The 17109-nt window shown below is 45.5% G+C and overlaps 2 protein-coding genes across 2 annotated transcripts in view; both read right to left on the reverse strand.

Moving 5' to 3' along the window:
• CYSLTR1 (cysteinyl leukotriene receptor 1) overlaps positions 1 to 17109 on the reverse strand; it is a 184540-nt gene that overhangs the window by 59394 nt on the left and 108037 nt on the right. The gene's annotated exons all lie outside the window — the stretch shown is intronic.
• Positions 2388 to 12666, reverse strand: LOC117360295. The gene is made up of 3 exons (XM_033943986.1): positions 12327 to 12666; positions 8533 to 8828; positions 2388 to 2561 (listed from the first exon to the last, which is right to left on the reverse strand). The coding sequence occupies exons 1-3, from the start codon at positions 12658 to 12660 to the stop codon at positions 2388 to 2390; spliced, it is 804 nt and encodes a 267-aa protein (XP_033799877.1). The 5' UTR covers positions 12661 to 12666.

The following is a 17109-nucleotide window of genomic DNA, read 5'->3' on the forward strand; positions in this document are numbered from 1 at the left end:
AAGGCAGTAAATAAATCTTAATAAATAAACTCCAATCCTTATTCACCTCAGATCTATAGAATGTAAAGCAGAAATCCTCAGTGCCCAAGCACACAAGCAAAACTGTTATCGTCTATACCAGTGGTTCCCAACTCTGTCCTGGAGGACCATCACGGTTTTCAGGATATCCCTAATGAATATGTATGAGAGAGATTTGCATATAATGGAGGTGCCAGGCATGCAAATTTGCTCCATGCATATTCATTAGGGCTATCCTGAAAACCTGAGTGGCTGGTGGTCCTGCAGGACAGGGTTTGGAACCTCTGATCTATACATTCTTTATTTTCCATCTTTCATGTATAGCTATCCTGCACGACATTCAGAAGCCCTTAACTATACACTTTTTTTTTGTTTTTTTTTACATATTATACACTCCTTAAGCCTGCATTGCTGTCAACTACTGCTAAGCTTTTAACAGTTGCAGTTATCAAGCTTTTTTTTTCTTTGTTCTTCTGTTTAGGGATGCAACCGCATTTTGTTCCCCTGCTTACATTGTAACAGGACTCTCCTTGTGAATCTTTGTAAATGAAGGGTTTTTGTTTTTGTTTTTGTTTAAACCTTTTTTTCCCCTTTGTGTTCATGGAAATATTTTAAATACACACTGTAACTTCTCCCCCCCCCCCCCTTTACAAAACTGCTAGCAGCTGCCGCTATGGTAACTGTCCTGAAGCCCATAGGGATTTTAAGCACTTTGGGGCTTTTGTCGCACGGCTTTGTAAAAGAGTAAGTGTATAAGGCATGCAAATCAACTTTATGTACCTCACTTGGTAGGCTAACACACATCATTAATGTGGTTTATATGTACTAAATTTTCATGGGAAGTCTAATTCTGCCTCGTTAGATCAGAGGTCAAACGTGTTATCATGTCTTAATTAGTATAATCTTGAAAATAATAGAACCCTCTCTCACATTCCCTTTATTGGTAAAATTATAAGAATATTTAGACACTAACAGGCTCCTGGACCCATTCCCATCTGGATTTCAACCATAACAATGTCTAAACTTGCATTCTGTCTATGTTAGATGACTTTAAAAGAGAGCTAGACAGAGGCGATTAATCTATTTTTTGGATACATGAGTGGCTAATAATAGTATAAACTGACAAATATTAATACATCAGATTTCTGGAATGTGTTTAGGAAGGCAGAGTTCTTAGATGCTGTGAATCATTTCTGCACCACAGGCCTGAGCCTTGTTTTAGGCAACTGTATTTTATGACCATAGTTCGGTGGTAGTCATTAATTTTTCAGCTGCGGCCACTGTGGATTCTAATGAGGTAAAGAAGAGCTGCCAAAACCTTTCTATGTTGGGCCACAGCACTGCTGACCGGTGTGTGCCAATGACATCCATCCAATGGTGTTGGAAGGGTGAGAGGCGTCCGGGGCGGTGGCGCCCCTCCCCCGCCCTTTTTTCTGCCTCCCCCCACCTCCACACACTCCTTTCCCACCCCCTCCTGCCCACACACACGCCGCTTCTCTTCCCCATACCTTTGTAATGTTCCTGTCGCAAGCAGCAACCCCCAACCTGCTGTCGCACCAGCGTCAGCTCTTCCCCTGGAATGAGAGGGCATAGGGTGAAGTTAAGAGGTGACAGGCTCAGGTGTAATCTAAGGAAATACCTTTTTTTTACAGAAAGGGTGGTAGATACATGGAACAGTCTCCTGGTAGAGGCGGTGGAGACAGAGGCTGTGTCTGAATTTAAGAAGGCATGGGATAGAAACGTGGGATCTCTTAGAGACAGGAAGAGATAATGGTTACTGCAGATGGGCAGACTGGATGGGCCCTTTGGCCTCTATCTGCCATCATGTTGCAATGTTTCTATAACCATAAAGTTCTATGACATCACAATGCAGGTATAAAGAGCCTTAGCCAATAGGAAGAGGAGGAGATAGTGAATGCTGTGGATAGGCCATTTGGCCTTTATCCGCTATCATGTTTCTATGATTTGGAAGAAATAAATTTTCTTTAGGGAGCTTCTGGATGCCAATCTAGGCATGGCCTATTCCAAGACAGGGAGTTATCTCAATTCTTCATTTGAACATTTGGCAGATCGACAACATATAAGTGTGTCAAAAACACATTACAAAAACTGCCCTAAATCTTATCTTAGATCTGTTTTCTGCATTTTGAGAAAGCTGATTATTTTCCATACCTGTAGACTTTCTGCTAGTAATCCAGCAACTGTATCATGCTAGCTCTTTTTATCTTTGCCCACAAAGTTTGACTACATAAGTGCATAGGTTAGAAAATGTTATAATTAAAATGGGTTTCTTTTTCATAGTCTTCTAGAGATCAATGGTTCCCAATACTCTAAGCATTAATTAAAAGAGATACAGAACACAAAAAACTTCATATGAAGCACTTCATATAAGGGACCTTCTTCACTAAGAGCATGCCATGCTTAAAGGAAGATTTTGGTTCTAGCATTGTACAAGCCAAGACAACAAACTCAGGATTTTGGAGCATGGATGCCACATTCTCCATTTCTTTTGGAGAAGATCTTGGTACTACAATAATGTTCTTCTGACAGTTCAAGAAGTTTTCAAAAGGAACAGTCAAATGATTAAATGGTCTCTTTGGGTCTAATATTCAGAGGGGCCACTCTAACGCTGTCCTCTAGTGCCAAGTCACTTGAGAAAAAGCACACTAGGCTCTGAGGGAACTGTGTTTTCTTTCATCTCTCCTAACTGCTGCTCTTCCTGAGGATTCTATCAGCTGCTTTCAACACAGCAGCAAAGTTAAAACATGCACAGACTGCATCTATAGCCTGTTACCGCATGTATAACCACATGTATAGCCAATATATATAGCCAGTCACCGCATGTACAACCTGTTACCACGCGTATAGCCTGTACTACATGTATAGCCAGCTACTGCATGTTTAGCCTGCCACCACATGCATAGCCTGTACTGCCCATCACTGTTTACCGCATGTATAGCCTGCTACCGCATATAGCCTGCTTCCGCATATACAGACTAGCTACCGCATATACACACTATACCACCGTTCCCCAGCTAAGCACCATCTCTGTTCCTATCTTACTAATTAACAATTGCTAAGCTCCACCTCAGTCTGTATCTCACTATTAGCAATTGTTAAGTTCCACCCCCGTTTGTATCTCACTAGAAACAACTACCGTATTTTCTCGCATATAACGTGCGCGTTATACGTGGTTTTTACAAACCGCCCTCCCTCAATGACCACCTCAACTCCTTGGCTAAATCATGCTTTTTCAGCCTCCACATGCTGAGGAAAGTAAGATCCTATTTTCGCCAACAACATTTCGCCGTCCTTGTCCAATCCATCATCCTCTCCAAATTAGACTATTACAATGCCATCTACTTAAGCCTATCAAAAAAAAGTCTTCAAAGACTCCAGCTAATCCAGAATACTGCAGCTAAGTTGATTTTTGCAAAACGCAAGTCTGACCATGTCTCCCCACTCCTAGCCAAACTTCACTGGCTCCCAGTGATTTCCAGAATCCATTTCAAATGCTCCTGCCTGGCTTTTAAGATCATTCATGGCATCCTTCCTCCCTTAATCCCACTATCTTATAACTCCTCGAGTCCTGACTCTACCAGACCCGCCCAAAGGTATAAATTATCCTTCCCCTCTCTACACGGTATTCGCTTTGCAGGCAAACTGGGAAAATCCCTTCTCTTCAGAATCACAGGTCTTTGGAACGACCTTACTACCCCGCTGTGGAACCTGGGCTCCCTCCAATTATTCCGCAAGCAACTGAAAACCTGGCTTTTCACTAAAATGTAATTCTATCTCCCCTTACTCTTCTCTTCTATATATAAGTTCATGTAAACCTTTTTTTTCCTTCTCTTCCTATATTTTAAGTTCTTGTAAACCGTGCCGAGCTCCACATACGAGGAGATGATGCGGTATATAAAATTAAGGTTTAGTTTAGTTTAGACTAGGAGAGGCAGCCTGCAGTTGACAGTGAACCCAGATATTCATATGCCAAGCTGTTTCCAGTGACCAGTGTTTGAAGATCCATTTTGTGTTTTTTTTGAGCTGGCTGTAAATTAACTGGCTAAGTTGATATTCAGTGCTGACCAGTTAAGTTATAATGGGACTGCTATTTAGTTGATCTGATTTACTCACTAAACTTTGCCCAATAGTGCTGAATATTGCCTGTTATTGCACAATACAGCTGGCTAACCTTTAGCTGCTAACTGTAAATATTTCCTTTGAAAACCAGGGATCACAATGAAATAGGAAGTCAGAAAAAATAGCTCAAAATATACGAATAGCCTGACTCCAAATATAGAATACTGTCTACAGAGAGTGATCAAATATACTCCGCTCAGAGATATGAAACTCAAAAAAGGAAGGCTGAAAAGCCACCTTTGTAACAAGAGTTCACCTTCCAGTCATTGCGATGTTTGTAGCAGATCACTCTCTGAGACTAGATGGAAACTTTGTATCTAATAGTCCAATAAATAATTTCAAATGGTTCAATAGGTTTTGCTTTTGGAATTCTTCAATTGATTCAAACATTCATAGTGTGCATGGATCCATTGTTAAAGTTAGGTGAATGTAGTAAAAACACTTAACTTGTAGATCAAATGAGGGGGTCCCAACATGGCCCCGTTTCGGTATCTGCTTCAGGAGACCCGACAAAGTATTTAAAAAATGCTTCACTGGATGGTACGTCATATGTTTGGTAAATGTCCGTGCTAACTATGCTGTCTCAAGCTAAATGAAAAAGAACAAGATATATTTTAAGCACACAGTGTGGAATCATTTCTATACCCACATTGTGAGACAATGTAACACAACTTACTTGACCAAACATGGGAAAAAGGGGAAGAAAGAGAAGAAAATGCTCAAAGCACAAAGAATACAAACCACTGCTGAACTAACTCTAAAGCTTGTAACTGAGCGATCACAGGGCAGATTTAAACACGAGCCATAGTGAGGCTCCCCTGACGTAAATACATGCGTGATGACAACACTTGAGGTAAAACTATGGCGGAGCACGCTATGCAAGCTGTCAAATCAGAACTGTAAAGAAAAGGGAGGGCAAATGTACTTACTGGTATGAAAAGGATAAAGAAATGCCCGTACGGGCTTAATATTGAAATTGAATATTTAGAATTTAGAGTTACATAGAAACATAGAAAAATGACTGCAGATAAGGGCCATAGCCCATCAGGTCTGCCCACTCCTGGAGATCACGCTCCTAAGAACCCATCCTTAACTCCACCCTCTTAGGGATCCCACATGGGCATCCCATTTACCCTTAAAATCTGGCACGCTGTTAGCCTCGATTACCTGTAACGGAAGCTTGTTCCAATGATCAACCACTCTTTCGGTGAAGAAATACTTTCTGGTGTCCCCATGAAATTTCCCACCCCTGAGTTTAAGCGGATGCCCTCTTGTGGCTGAGGGTCCTTGGAGAAGGAAATTATCTTCTTCCACCTCGATACATCAGGTGATGTATTTAAGTGGCACAATCATGTCTCCCCTCTCCCTACGTTCCTCGAGAGAGTAGAGCCGCAATTTGTTCAGCCTCTCTTTATATGAGAGATCCTTGAGCCCCAAGACCATCCTGGTGGCCATCTGCTGAACCGACTCTGCTCTTAGCACATCTTTACGGTAATGTGGCCTCCAAAATTGCACACAGTATTCCAGATGTGGTCTCACCATGGTTCTGTATAACGTCATGATGACCTCAGGCTTCCGGCTGACAAAACTGCGGATACAACCTAACATTTGTCTTGCCTTACATAGAAACATAGAAATAGACGGCAGATAAGAGCCACGGCCCATCCAGTCTGCCCACCCTAATGACCCTCCCCTGCCTTTACCCTGTGAATAGATCCCACGTGTCGATCCCATTTGGCCTTAAAATCAGGCACGTTGCTGGCCTCAATCACCTGAAGTGGAAGACCATTCCAGCAATCAACCACCCTTTCAGTGAAAAATAATTTCCTGGTGTCCCCGCGCAGTTTCCCGCCTCTGATTTTCCACGGATGCCCTCTTGTTGCCGTGGGACCCTTGAAAAAGAAGATATCCTCCTCTGCTTGGATGCGGCCCGTGAGATACTTGAACGTCTCGATCATGTCTCCCCTCTCTATAGCTGTAATTTATCTAACCGTTCTTCGTACAGGAGATCCTTCAGTCCTGAGACCATCTGGGTGGCCATTCTCTGGACCGATTCCAGCCTCAGCACATCCTTACGGTAATGCGGCCTCCAGAATTGCACACAGTATTCCAGGTGGGGCCTTACCATGGATCTATACAAAGGCATAATGACCTCAGGCTTACGGCTGACGAAACCCCTGCGTATGCAACCTATGATTTGTCTTGCCTTGGATGAAGCTTGCTCCACTTGATTGGCAGCCTTCATGTCCTCAATGACGATCACCCCTAAGTCTCGTTCTGCTACCATTCTTGTTAGGATCTCGCCATTAAGGGTATACGTCCTGCATGGATTTTGGCTACCCAGGTGCATAACTTTGCATTTTTTTTGGCATTGAAGCTGAGCTGCCATGTCTTAGACCAGTTCTCCAGTAAGAGTAGATCGTGCATCATATTGTCGGGCATTGAACTTTTATCCATTGTGCTTTTGCCCACTACGTTGCTTAGTTTAGCGTCATCGGCGAATAATGTTATTTTACCTCGGAGCCCTTCTGCCAAGTCCCTTATAAAGATATTGAATAGTATCGGGCTCAAGCCCAAGCCCTGGGGCACTCCACTGATCACCTCCGTCATTTCAGAGGGGGTGCCGTTCACCATTACCCTTTGAGCCCTACCTCCAAGCCAGTTCCCAACCCACTTCATCAATGTGTCGCCCAATCCTATAGAACTCATCTTGCTTAGCAAACCTGCGGTGAGGAACGCTATCAAATGCTTTGCTAAAGTCCAGGCATACGATGTCCAGTGACTCTCCAACATCTAGCTTCCCTGTCAACCAGTCAAAGAAGCTGATCAGGTTGGATTGGCAGGATCTCCCCTTAGTAAATCCATGTTGACGGGGATCCCGTAGGTTCTCCTCATTCAGGATCGTATCTAATTGGTGTTTGATTAGAGTTTCCATTAGTTTGCTCACTATTGATGTGAGACTCACTGGTCTGTAGTTTACTGCTTCTGTCTTTGAGCCTTTCTTGTGGAGTGGAATGACGTTAGCCTTCTTCCAGTCCAACGGGACGCTACCTGAACTAAGGGAGAGGTTGAAGAGCGCGGACAGCGGTTCCGCCAAGACATCACTCAACTCCCTGAGCACCCTGGGGTGTAGGTTGTCCGGTCCCATTGCCTTGTAAACCTTGAGCTTTGACAGCTCACCGTAGACACTGCTGGGTGTAAATTTGAAATCACTAAATGGATCAACTGAGTCAGCCCTTGTCTGTAGCTGAGGGCCAAGCCCCGGCGATTCTCGGGTGAAGACAGAGCAGAAGTGTTCATTTAACAGTTGGGCTTTTTCTGAGTCCTTTTCCACATAGTCTCCGTCTGTAAAAGGAGCCCTAAGATTTAGTAAAAGGACCCCCAATATCTTCCGTTGTAGAATATTATTGTAATGAGTAGACATCATTTTCCAATGAAAGTGTATTTATATGTAGGGGGAGGGTAGAAAGTTCTTTTTAAGATCTTATTTATAGATAGTGATACAATATGTATATGATATTTTGAAGTAAATTACTTGTGGGAAGTATGGGTGGGGAGGGAACAAATTTATCTATGTAAAATCATAATTGAATGAATTTCAAGTGATATGTAAAAGTTTAATATGTTGCAATATTGTGCACTTGTTGTAAGATGCAAAATGAATTAACAGCGGGATCTGGATAGCTCCTACTACCCCCAAACACCCCTACCCCGCCTTTCCCATAAATAACTGATAGACCACACACATATTTGGTATAAATAGCCGCAGCTCAATTTATTAACAAAACCGGAAATAATTTGCATAAATTAACATCCAAAATCATTAACATCCATCTATCAAATCAGCAGCTCCTCCCGAGCTATCTGGTGTAACCATCAACAAAGTTTCCCCCGACCCCGCCATGAACAGCAAGAGTCTGAGGGGTGGCATGACCCCATGCCCCATTAACTGATTCAGTAGACCCCCGGGCACGGCTCCCCGCCGGCCCACCGCTCATCGCCGGATGAGCCCCAGCACCCAGTAGCTCGGGAGACCCGCCACAGGACTGTAAACATACAGGCCCCCCCCCCTAATAAAGTGAACTGCGGCTGTCAACGTAAAGCAAGGACCCTCTCACAAACCGATGCAAAATCATCGAGGAGAAGATCCCACCCCACCGCCGACAAATGAACCCCATCCTTGTGAAACAAACCCGCACAAGATACATCCACCCACTCATGCAATATTTGCAGTCCCCCTTGACTAACAACCCACTTACCCACTTGTCTATTCAATTTGGACAACCCCCGTGTCCAACGCCGAGACGCTAAACAACGAGGTCGTGGCACAATATCAGACCAAATCAATAAAACCCCAGGAAACCAATCCAATACAATCCTGAGGTCATCTTTGATAATATTCACTAAGTCCTTTCCGGAACATGCATCCACATCGTTCCCCCCAAGGTGCAACAACAGTAAATCAGGATGACGAGGACGCGAACGAAGGCGCTCAAGCAACAGCAGCAAGTGACTCCATCGCATCCCACGTTGACCCCACCAAGATACACGCAGTCCCTGATGACTCAGTCCCAAATGGCGACCACCAGGACGGATAGCTGCTCTCTCCGATGCCCAGTGTATAAAGGAGTGGCCAACGATCCACAAGGAGTAAGAACGCCCACAGGAACCTGCAAGACAAACAAGAACAACTAACCAACAACAAAGACAACCCAAGGTGAACAACATAGGGCGGTAACATGTTAACACCATACCGACACACCCAGGACCTCACAAAGCTCCCCTCCCCGAATTCAACTCACTGGAAGACCTCTCCCGACGAATATACCCCCAAAAAGCATCAGAAGCCCAATGCCCCAACCTCTGTATGCCCTCCCCTGACATACCCGCCATGCTCGCACTCGTAGCCGCTCCAATCCGAAAGGAATGCGTCCCGTAAGCAGCCGGGTTCTCCCCACAACGAACCAAAGCCAAGCGTAAAACCGCCTGAAACTGATAACGCGTAAGCGGAGCACCCTGCGCATGCACAAACAATGCGGAACCCCCTACCGGACGCATCCCCAGAAACTCTCGCAACCGGGTAACCGGACAGGAACAACAAGCCGCTACTGAATGTAAAACTACCCAGTGCCCCCGAGCGCTCTGATCTGTCTTTGAGCTCGCAATAAACAATCTCACCAAAGAAGGCTGTAGTCGAACATGCTGTAACAACAGGCCACGCGACGCTAAGCGAGCCAAAGGACCGACCAACAACTCGCTCACCCGCAACGCCCCAAAAAACGCGATGGCGAAAGCTGCCTGAAACAAGCAGACTTCGTAAGGCGAACTCGCCACTTCTACCAACGCAGCCAACAACCGAAGGAGTAACTCATGAGTGATAGGCAACCGCGTATCCCGAGGGGTAGGACGAACACGCCCCATAGCTCTAAGCAATCACTGTACCAAGAATCCAGACACCGGACATGCCCAACCTAAAGCTCTGCAAAAGAAGGAGAATCCCGCTAATCGACTACGAACCACACCCCGGGAGGTATGCACCCGAAAAGACGACAGCACGAAATCCGCCAACAAGGATTCGGCCACATCACCAGGGCACCAACCACGCTCTGCCAGAAAGGTCGCCACCAATCGAAAGCCCACAGAATAATGCGACCACGTAGAATCCGCTACGGACAAGCGGAGCAGTTCCCAGATTCCTTCCTGACCAGGTTCCATAAATGAGCTGGCATCTGCGAACCTTCCTCCTGAGCATCCGGGGCCAACTGGCGAAACTGCAAGAAATTGAAACGAGACAAGGCATCAGCAATTCCATTCTGCAAACCTGGAACGTGACGCGCCCGTATATACAAGTTCAACCGCAAACACCGCAAAACGAGCTCTCGCATCAACGCATTTACAGCCAGACAACGCGCCGCTTGCTTATTAACTACCGCCACTACTCCTAAATTATCGCACCAAAAGACCACCTGCCTATTGCGCAACACATCCGCCCACATCTCACAAGCCACAACAAGGGGGAACAACTCCAATAATGTAATATTTCTGGTAATACCCGAACTGACCCAGACGTCAGGCCACCTTTCAGCACACCAGGCACCGCGACAATATAGACCAAAACCCACACCTCCTGCGGCATCAGAAAACAACTCCAAATCCAAGCTAGACACCGCAGGCGCCTGCATAGGCACCGTCCCATTGAAATCCTGTAAAAAACGCGCCCACATACGAAGGTCAGCTCGTACTCCTGCTGAAAGACGTACGAAATGTCTACGATCCCGCACCCCCGAAGTGGCCGCAGCAAGTCTCCGCGAAAAAGCACGTCCCATAGGCAACACTCTACAAGCAAAATTAAGGGAGCCCAACAAGGACTGCACTGTATGCAAAGTCGATTTAGAAGCCCCTATCACCCGCTCAATGAGCCCTAACAACTGTCGCACTTTCAGCTCCGGAAGACGAGTAACCATGACGTCCGTATCAAGCTCGATCCCCAAAAACACTAAAGAGGTAACAGGACCCTCAGACTTGTCCCCCGCTAACGGAACACCAAACTCGGCGGACATTTCTTCAAAAACCCTCTTTAAACTCTCGCACACCATACTGCCGCCGGCACCAACAAATAAGAAGTCATCCAAGTAGTGTACCACTGAAGCGAACCCCGCTCTCTGCACTAAGACCCAATGCAAGAATGAACTGAACTTTTCAAAATAAGCACACGAAATGGAACATCCCATCGGCAAACAACGATCATAAAAGAAAAAACCTTCAAATCGAAAACCCAATAACGGAAAGGACTGAGGATGAATCGGCAACAATCGAAACGCCGATTCAATATCCACTTTGGCCAACAATGCGCCCCGTCCCGCCTCCACGATAAGGCGCAGAGCACAGTCAAAGGATGCATACCTGACAGAACACATATCTCGCGGAATGCCCTCATTAACAGAATGACCCAAAGGTCGAGACAAGTTATGAATGAGCCGAAACTGCCCTGAAACCTTTTTAGGAATCACCGCCAAAGGTGAAATAATCATCTGTGGAAAAGGAGGCTCCTGAAAAGGACCGGCAATACGTCCCAACCGCAATTCCCCCAATAACTTGTTTCGCACTATGTTCCGCAACTGTGAAACCGAAGAGGCGTTCTGAACCCGCCCCCTAACCAAAGAACCCTGAAAAGGTATAACAAAACCAGAAGTAAAGCCCGCTTCCAACAAGGCAGCCGCCTCCCGCGGCCTATACCTCAGAAGCCAAGGACGCATTGCCTCAATTCGTATAGGAGTCGGCAACTCACCAGAAAACTCACTTCCCTGCCCCACCTGCAACACCGCCACTGCGCTTGGGGCACTTGAGGGCTGTATGCGCCTGACCACAGACCGAGCAAGCATGTCTAAATTTACAGTCGGTGAAAGGGCAGCTGGACTTATTAAATTTCCAACAGACGTCGGACCCAGCAGCGGAACCTCCACCGACTCCCCCTCGAAAAGGCCGCCCGCCACCTGCGGGGCCGGGTGCCGCCTTACTAACCTGATGGGACAGAGACTTAGACGCCATGTGAGTAAGCCACAAATTCACATCCTGGGTACCCCAAGACATAAACCTGTTCTCCTCCATTTTGTCTCGAAAAGCCTCGTCATAATTTAACCAGGCCCAACCGCCAAACCTCTGATACGAATCTAAAATAGAATCTGCATAAGACAGCAATAAACCGTAATCCTGTGGGTTGGCTCGCCCCCAAACACTGGCCAGCCTCAAGAAAGCCCGCACCCAATTAAGGATTGACCGCGCTATAGGGAAAGGTTTCACCTCCTTCCGATCTTTTTTGGATTTTTTAGTACCCCGTCTGTGAGCCCTGCCCTCCATCAAACGAAAAATATCCACGCAGGACCGCCGTCGGATTTTACGACGCAAAGAACGAGGCACCCGTTCCCAAAGCTCCGACAAGGCCACTAATGCCGGAACCCCACGCACCCCTCCCGAAGAACCCCCAACCTCACCTCCCGCCGAAGGCTCAACCCTGCCTGCATGCCCTTTAGACGAGGACGAGGAAACAGACGAAGACGACGAGGAAGACGCTGACGACGACGAAGACGACTTGCCCCGCCGCCGGCTACGCTTACCCTTTTTACCGCGAGCTTTACCCACAAGAGCAACCTGAGCAGGCGCCACATTACCCTGTGAAGAAGATCCGGGATCCACGACTCCACCAGATGATATGCCGCGGACAGCATTCCCACTAGAAGAAACAGGTCCAGAAGCCGAGACGCCCCGAACAGCAACCCCTGGCAAGGAAGACGAGAGATGAGAAGATCCCGTAGCGCCTCCGCCAGCAGCTACTTCACCACCGAACGCCGAACTGCGCTCCGAACCGGAACCTCCTGGCCGCTCAGGTGCTCTCGCAGCTCCCACATCCGAAACACCAGAATCTCGACCACCAGGAAGAAATGCAGGCATCTGTGGAGACCAAGAAAACAAGGAGGCAGGACCAGGCAAAATACTTCCACCCATGCCCAAAGGGACACCCCAACCAGTACCTTAACTACAACTTGGCATAATTCCCATAGCCATAGGGCCAACAGAACTCCCCCCCCCACTGTGATACCGAGGGTCCCACTCCACTAACAGAAGACCCTGGACCCCAGGACGGAGAACCCCAACCAGGACCCCAACTCCCAGGAAAAACACCTGCCCAAGACGTCGATGCACCTCCAACCGGAACGGACCCCTGGCTGAAACAATCCATCCCCCTACCTACACCAAAAACGTGAGGAGACCCACAGGAATCCAAAACCCCCATCCCCCGATGCAGAGGAGCAGCCACCCCGTCTCGGAGCGATCCCAAACCCCCTTCAATCCCTATGTGTGCCGAAGAAGCAGCAGCAGCATCCTCGGCCACCCTCCCGCTCATTTCCAACGACACAGGGGCCGCACTAGTAGCCCCAGGCAAAAAAGCCGTTGCAGAAGCCCCGCCCACACACGACACCGACGAGCTGCGGCCGGCCGAAACAGCCCCACCCGGGCCACTCGACACAACAGCCTGAAGCCCCACTTTGTTCCCAGGTACACCCGCTAACCCAACACTCCCCCGAGTCCCCCCGAGACCTGCAATGGCCATAGCGGACAACGCGGCGGTCTTAGACCTGCGCACGGGCCGAATTCTTTCCTCCCCTATGCCCCGACCCACCTGCTGCGTCGCGTCTTCCGAAAAGGAATCACCAGCTAGCAGCGAAATCTCCGCGCCGTCTCCCTCAGCGCTGTCACACTGCAAACCGCTGGGTTCCATACCGCCGCCGAAAAATTACTGAAAACAGCTCAAAACCGCCTACAAAGTCCCAGCACCTGCTCACAACAACCGCCAAAAAAGCCGCCCTGGAGGACTCAGAAAAAGAAGTCCTCCAAGGTCCCGGCTTTTGAAACTTTTCTCCAGCCACGCCCCTTAGCAACCACCAATCGCGCTCCTATCTAAACGCGATCCAGCTTCACCTCTGCTCTGCCTTCTTAATTCAATTCCCCTAACTTGCCTACCCATGGGCACTTAGGGCTCCCAGCCCCGTGTTAGCTTTCGCCCGTCGAGACAGGCTCTCTGGCTACATTAAAGAATTGAAAAAAAAAGAAAAAGAATATTTATCTGGAAATTCCTTTGTCAGGAAACCATTAGTTTTTCAGTGATAGAACTCCATCATATTATCTAGATTTCAGCACAATGCCACACATTGGATTCTTGCTAATAAAAATGTTTCCAGGAAAATTGCTAATGAACCAAGTTCCTGAAGCAAAATTTTACATTGGATATATTCACAAGACAAAGGAGAAGAAATTAAGCAACATCCTGTCCAATTTCTTCTCTGAATAAACATGTGTGTAGAAACCCCAGAGTGAATTTCTGTTACTAGTACATCCTGCACGAAAGTCACTGAGAAGATTCTATAACTAACCCCAAACTTTTGAATATCTATGACATCTTAAATTCCTAGTTTAAAAAATCCTAACAATTTAAAAGTCAGCTATGCTGAAATGAATTAATAGGATCTCAAGGTACAAGAAGTTTCACTTTACCATGTTCAAAGAAAGTTGATGTCAAAGGATCACGCTTTAATACTGGCAGGAAAGAGACTCAGACTCTAAGAGAATATTTTTGTACTGCAAAGCTGATGAATGCTCGGAATTTAAGCTCACTTACATAAATACAGAGGAACAGGAATAAGGGGTGGGGTAAAACTCTTGGGTATAGAGTCTGCTTGTTGGTTTAAATATGGCAACTTGTAGGATCATCTACTCAAAATGACTGAGGCCAGGGAAAGATTAAATATAATACGAGGGCATGCTGACAAGTTCTCAGCCCAACCCAGAAGACAATGACATGGGTATGGTTTATCAATGATTTGAAACAATGTCAAAAACAGAGAATTTTGTTTCTGCAAAGTGGCACTTAACGAAATAAGATAACACTTATCAGCTACAGTGGAAAAATAACACTCAAAATTTAGAAAGTTGGTTGGTTGGGCTGAGAACTTTCCAGTACCCCCTCGTAATAACGTGGAAAAGTGTGATATCCAGAAGGACGTACAAATAGCTAGAACTGTGTACAACCATTGTGGCTTACTCTAAGGAATTAAACTATAGAAAACAAGATACTTGTTTCAAAGAATAATATGATAATAATAACAAAGTTTTTATATACTGTCGTGGCTATTGAGTTCAAGATGGTTCAAAAGGGTAGACACTAATAAGTTCCAATAAAGCAAGTAACATTGAACAATACTAAAATTAACATAACTGCATTTAAAGAAAAAATACAGATCAACATTAGATAGAACTATCCCCGATTAAATTAAATATGCAATGGAGATATTCACTAGGGCCTGGATTCTGTAAAGGGCACCGTTGTTGGCAGCTGCCTAAAAGTGGCTGCTGATCGTGTGTCAATCATGAGACGGCACCGTTTATAGAATTGCGCTAAAATCATCTGTAGTACCTGAAGATTGGAGGGTGGCCAATGTTATGCTGATTTTTTAAAAGGGCTCCAGGGGAGATCCGAGAAATTACAGACCGGTAAGCCTCACTTCAGTGCCGGGCAAAATGGTGGAAACAATTATAAAAAAATAAAATTGTGGAACACATAGACAAACATGATTTAATGAGATGGAGTCGGCATGGGTTCAGCCGAGGGAGATCTTCCCACACCAATTTGCTTGACTTCTTTGAAGGTGTGAATAAACATGTGGTGAGCTGGTTGATCTAGATTTTCAGAAAGCTTTTGATAAAGTTCCTTATGAGAGGCTCCTGAGAAGATTAAAGAGGCATGGGATAGGTGGCAAAGTTCAGTTGTGAATTAGGAATTGGTTATCGGACAGAGGGTAGGGTTAAATGGTCATTTTTCTCAATGGAGGAGAATAAACAGTGGAGTGCTACTGGGATCGGTGCTATTTAACTTATTTATAAATGATCTGGAAATTGCAATGATGAATGACGTGTTTAAATTTGCAGATGACACTAAATTGTTCAAAGTTGTTAAAAACACATGCGGATTGTGAAAAATTGCAGGCAGACCTTAGGAAATTGGAAGACTGAGCGTCCAAGTAGCAAATGAAATTTAATGTGGACAAATGCAAAGTGATGCACATTGGGAAGAATAACCTGAATCAGTTACCGGATGCTAGGGTTCACCTTGGGGATTAGCGCCTAAGAAAAAGATCTGGGTATCATTGTAGACAATACGATGAAACCTTCCGCCCAATGTGTGGTGGTGGCCAAAAAAGCAAACAGGATGCTAAGAATTATTTAAAAAGGGATGGCTAACAAGACTAAGAATGTTATATCTGTATTGCTCCATGGTGCAACCTCATCTGGAGTATTGCGTTCAATTCTGGTCTCCTTATCTCAAGAAAGATATAGTGGTACTAGAAAAGGTTCAAAGAAGAGTGCCAGGATGATAAAGGGGATGGAACTCCTCTAATATGAGGAAAGACTAAAAAGGTTAGGGCTCTTCAGTTTGGAAAAGAAATGGCTGAGGGGAGATATGATTGAAGTCTACAAAATCCTGAGTGGAGTAAACAGGTACAAATGGATCAATTTTTCACTCCGTCAAAAATTACAAAGACTAGGGGACACTCGATGAAGTTACAGGGAAATACTTTTAAAACCAATAGGAGGAAATATTTTTTCACTCAGAGAACAGTTAAGCTCTGGAACGTGTTGCCAGAGGTTATGGGAAGAGCAGATAGCGTAGCTGGTTTTAAGAAAGGTTTGGACAATTTCCTGGAGGAAAAGTCCATAGTCGGTTATTGAGAAAGACATGGGGGAAAGCCACTGCTTGCCCTGGATCGGCAGCATGGAATATTGCTACTTCTTGGGTTCGGGCCTTACTGGGTCAGACCAATAGTCCATCAAGCCATTTATAGAATAATGGACTAAAAAATCTTTTTATCAATGCATCATTGAGAGTGAAAACATAAAAGTTATAGCTATAATATCAAGAAATTTGCTCCATTAAGCAAAAATAAAAGCAAATTTTAAGAAAAACAGAGCTTTATGTAATCAGAGGTTTTGAGGGACCCCAGGAAGGGCTTTAAAATGTTTTAAAAAATCATTTTCTGATCAAGCACAACCAAATTCATGGGAAAAGCTTCAATTCACACAGTTTTTCCAACTTTAGGTTATTCTGGAAAACCCTAACATTGGCCCTTTCCACCACTCATTTTGGAGGCTGCACGTGGCAATGTGGCTTCTCTAACTGATAGTGCAGACATGCCTACTCTACACCTCCAGACAAATCCTCTTGGCTTATTTTTTTAGAACATGAGTAGTTCAATCATATCAAGATTTTACAATAAGATGCCTCAGTGTATCCCACAATAAGCCCTTTAGGGATAATTCTATAAGAGGTGTCTAAATTTAGGCACCTAACTCAATTAGAACATAGGTATAGCCTTACTGGGTCAGATCGATGGTCCATCC

The sequence above is a fragment of the Geotrypetes seraphini genome, chromosome 5, assembly GCF_902459505.1.
Source record: "Geotrypetes seraphini chromosome 5, aGeoSer1.1, whole genome shotgun sequence".
Taxonomy (NCBI): domain Eukaryota; kingdom Metazoa; phylum Chordata; class Amphibia; order Gymnophiona; family Dermophiidae; genus Geotrypetes; species Geotrypetes seraphini.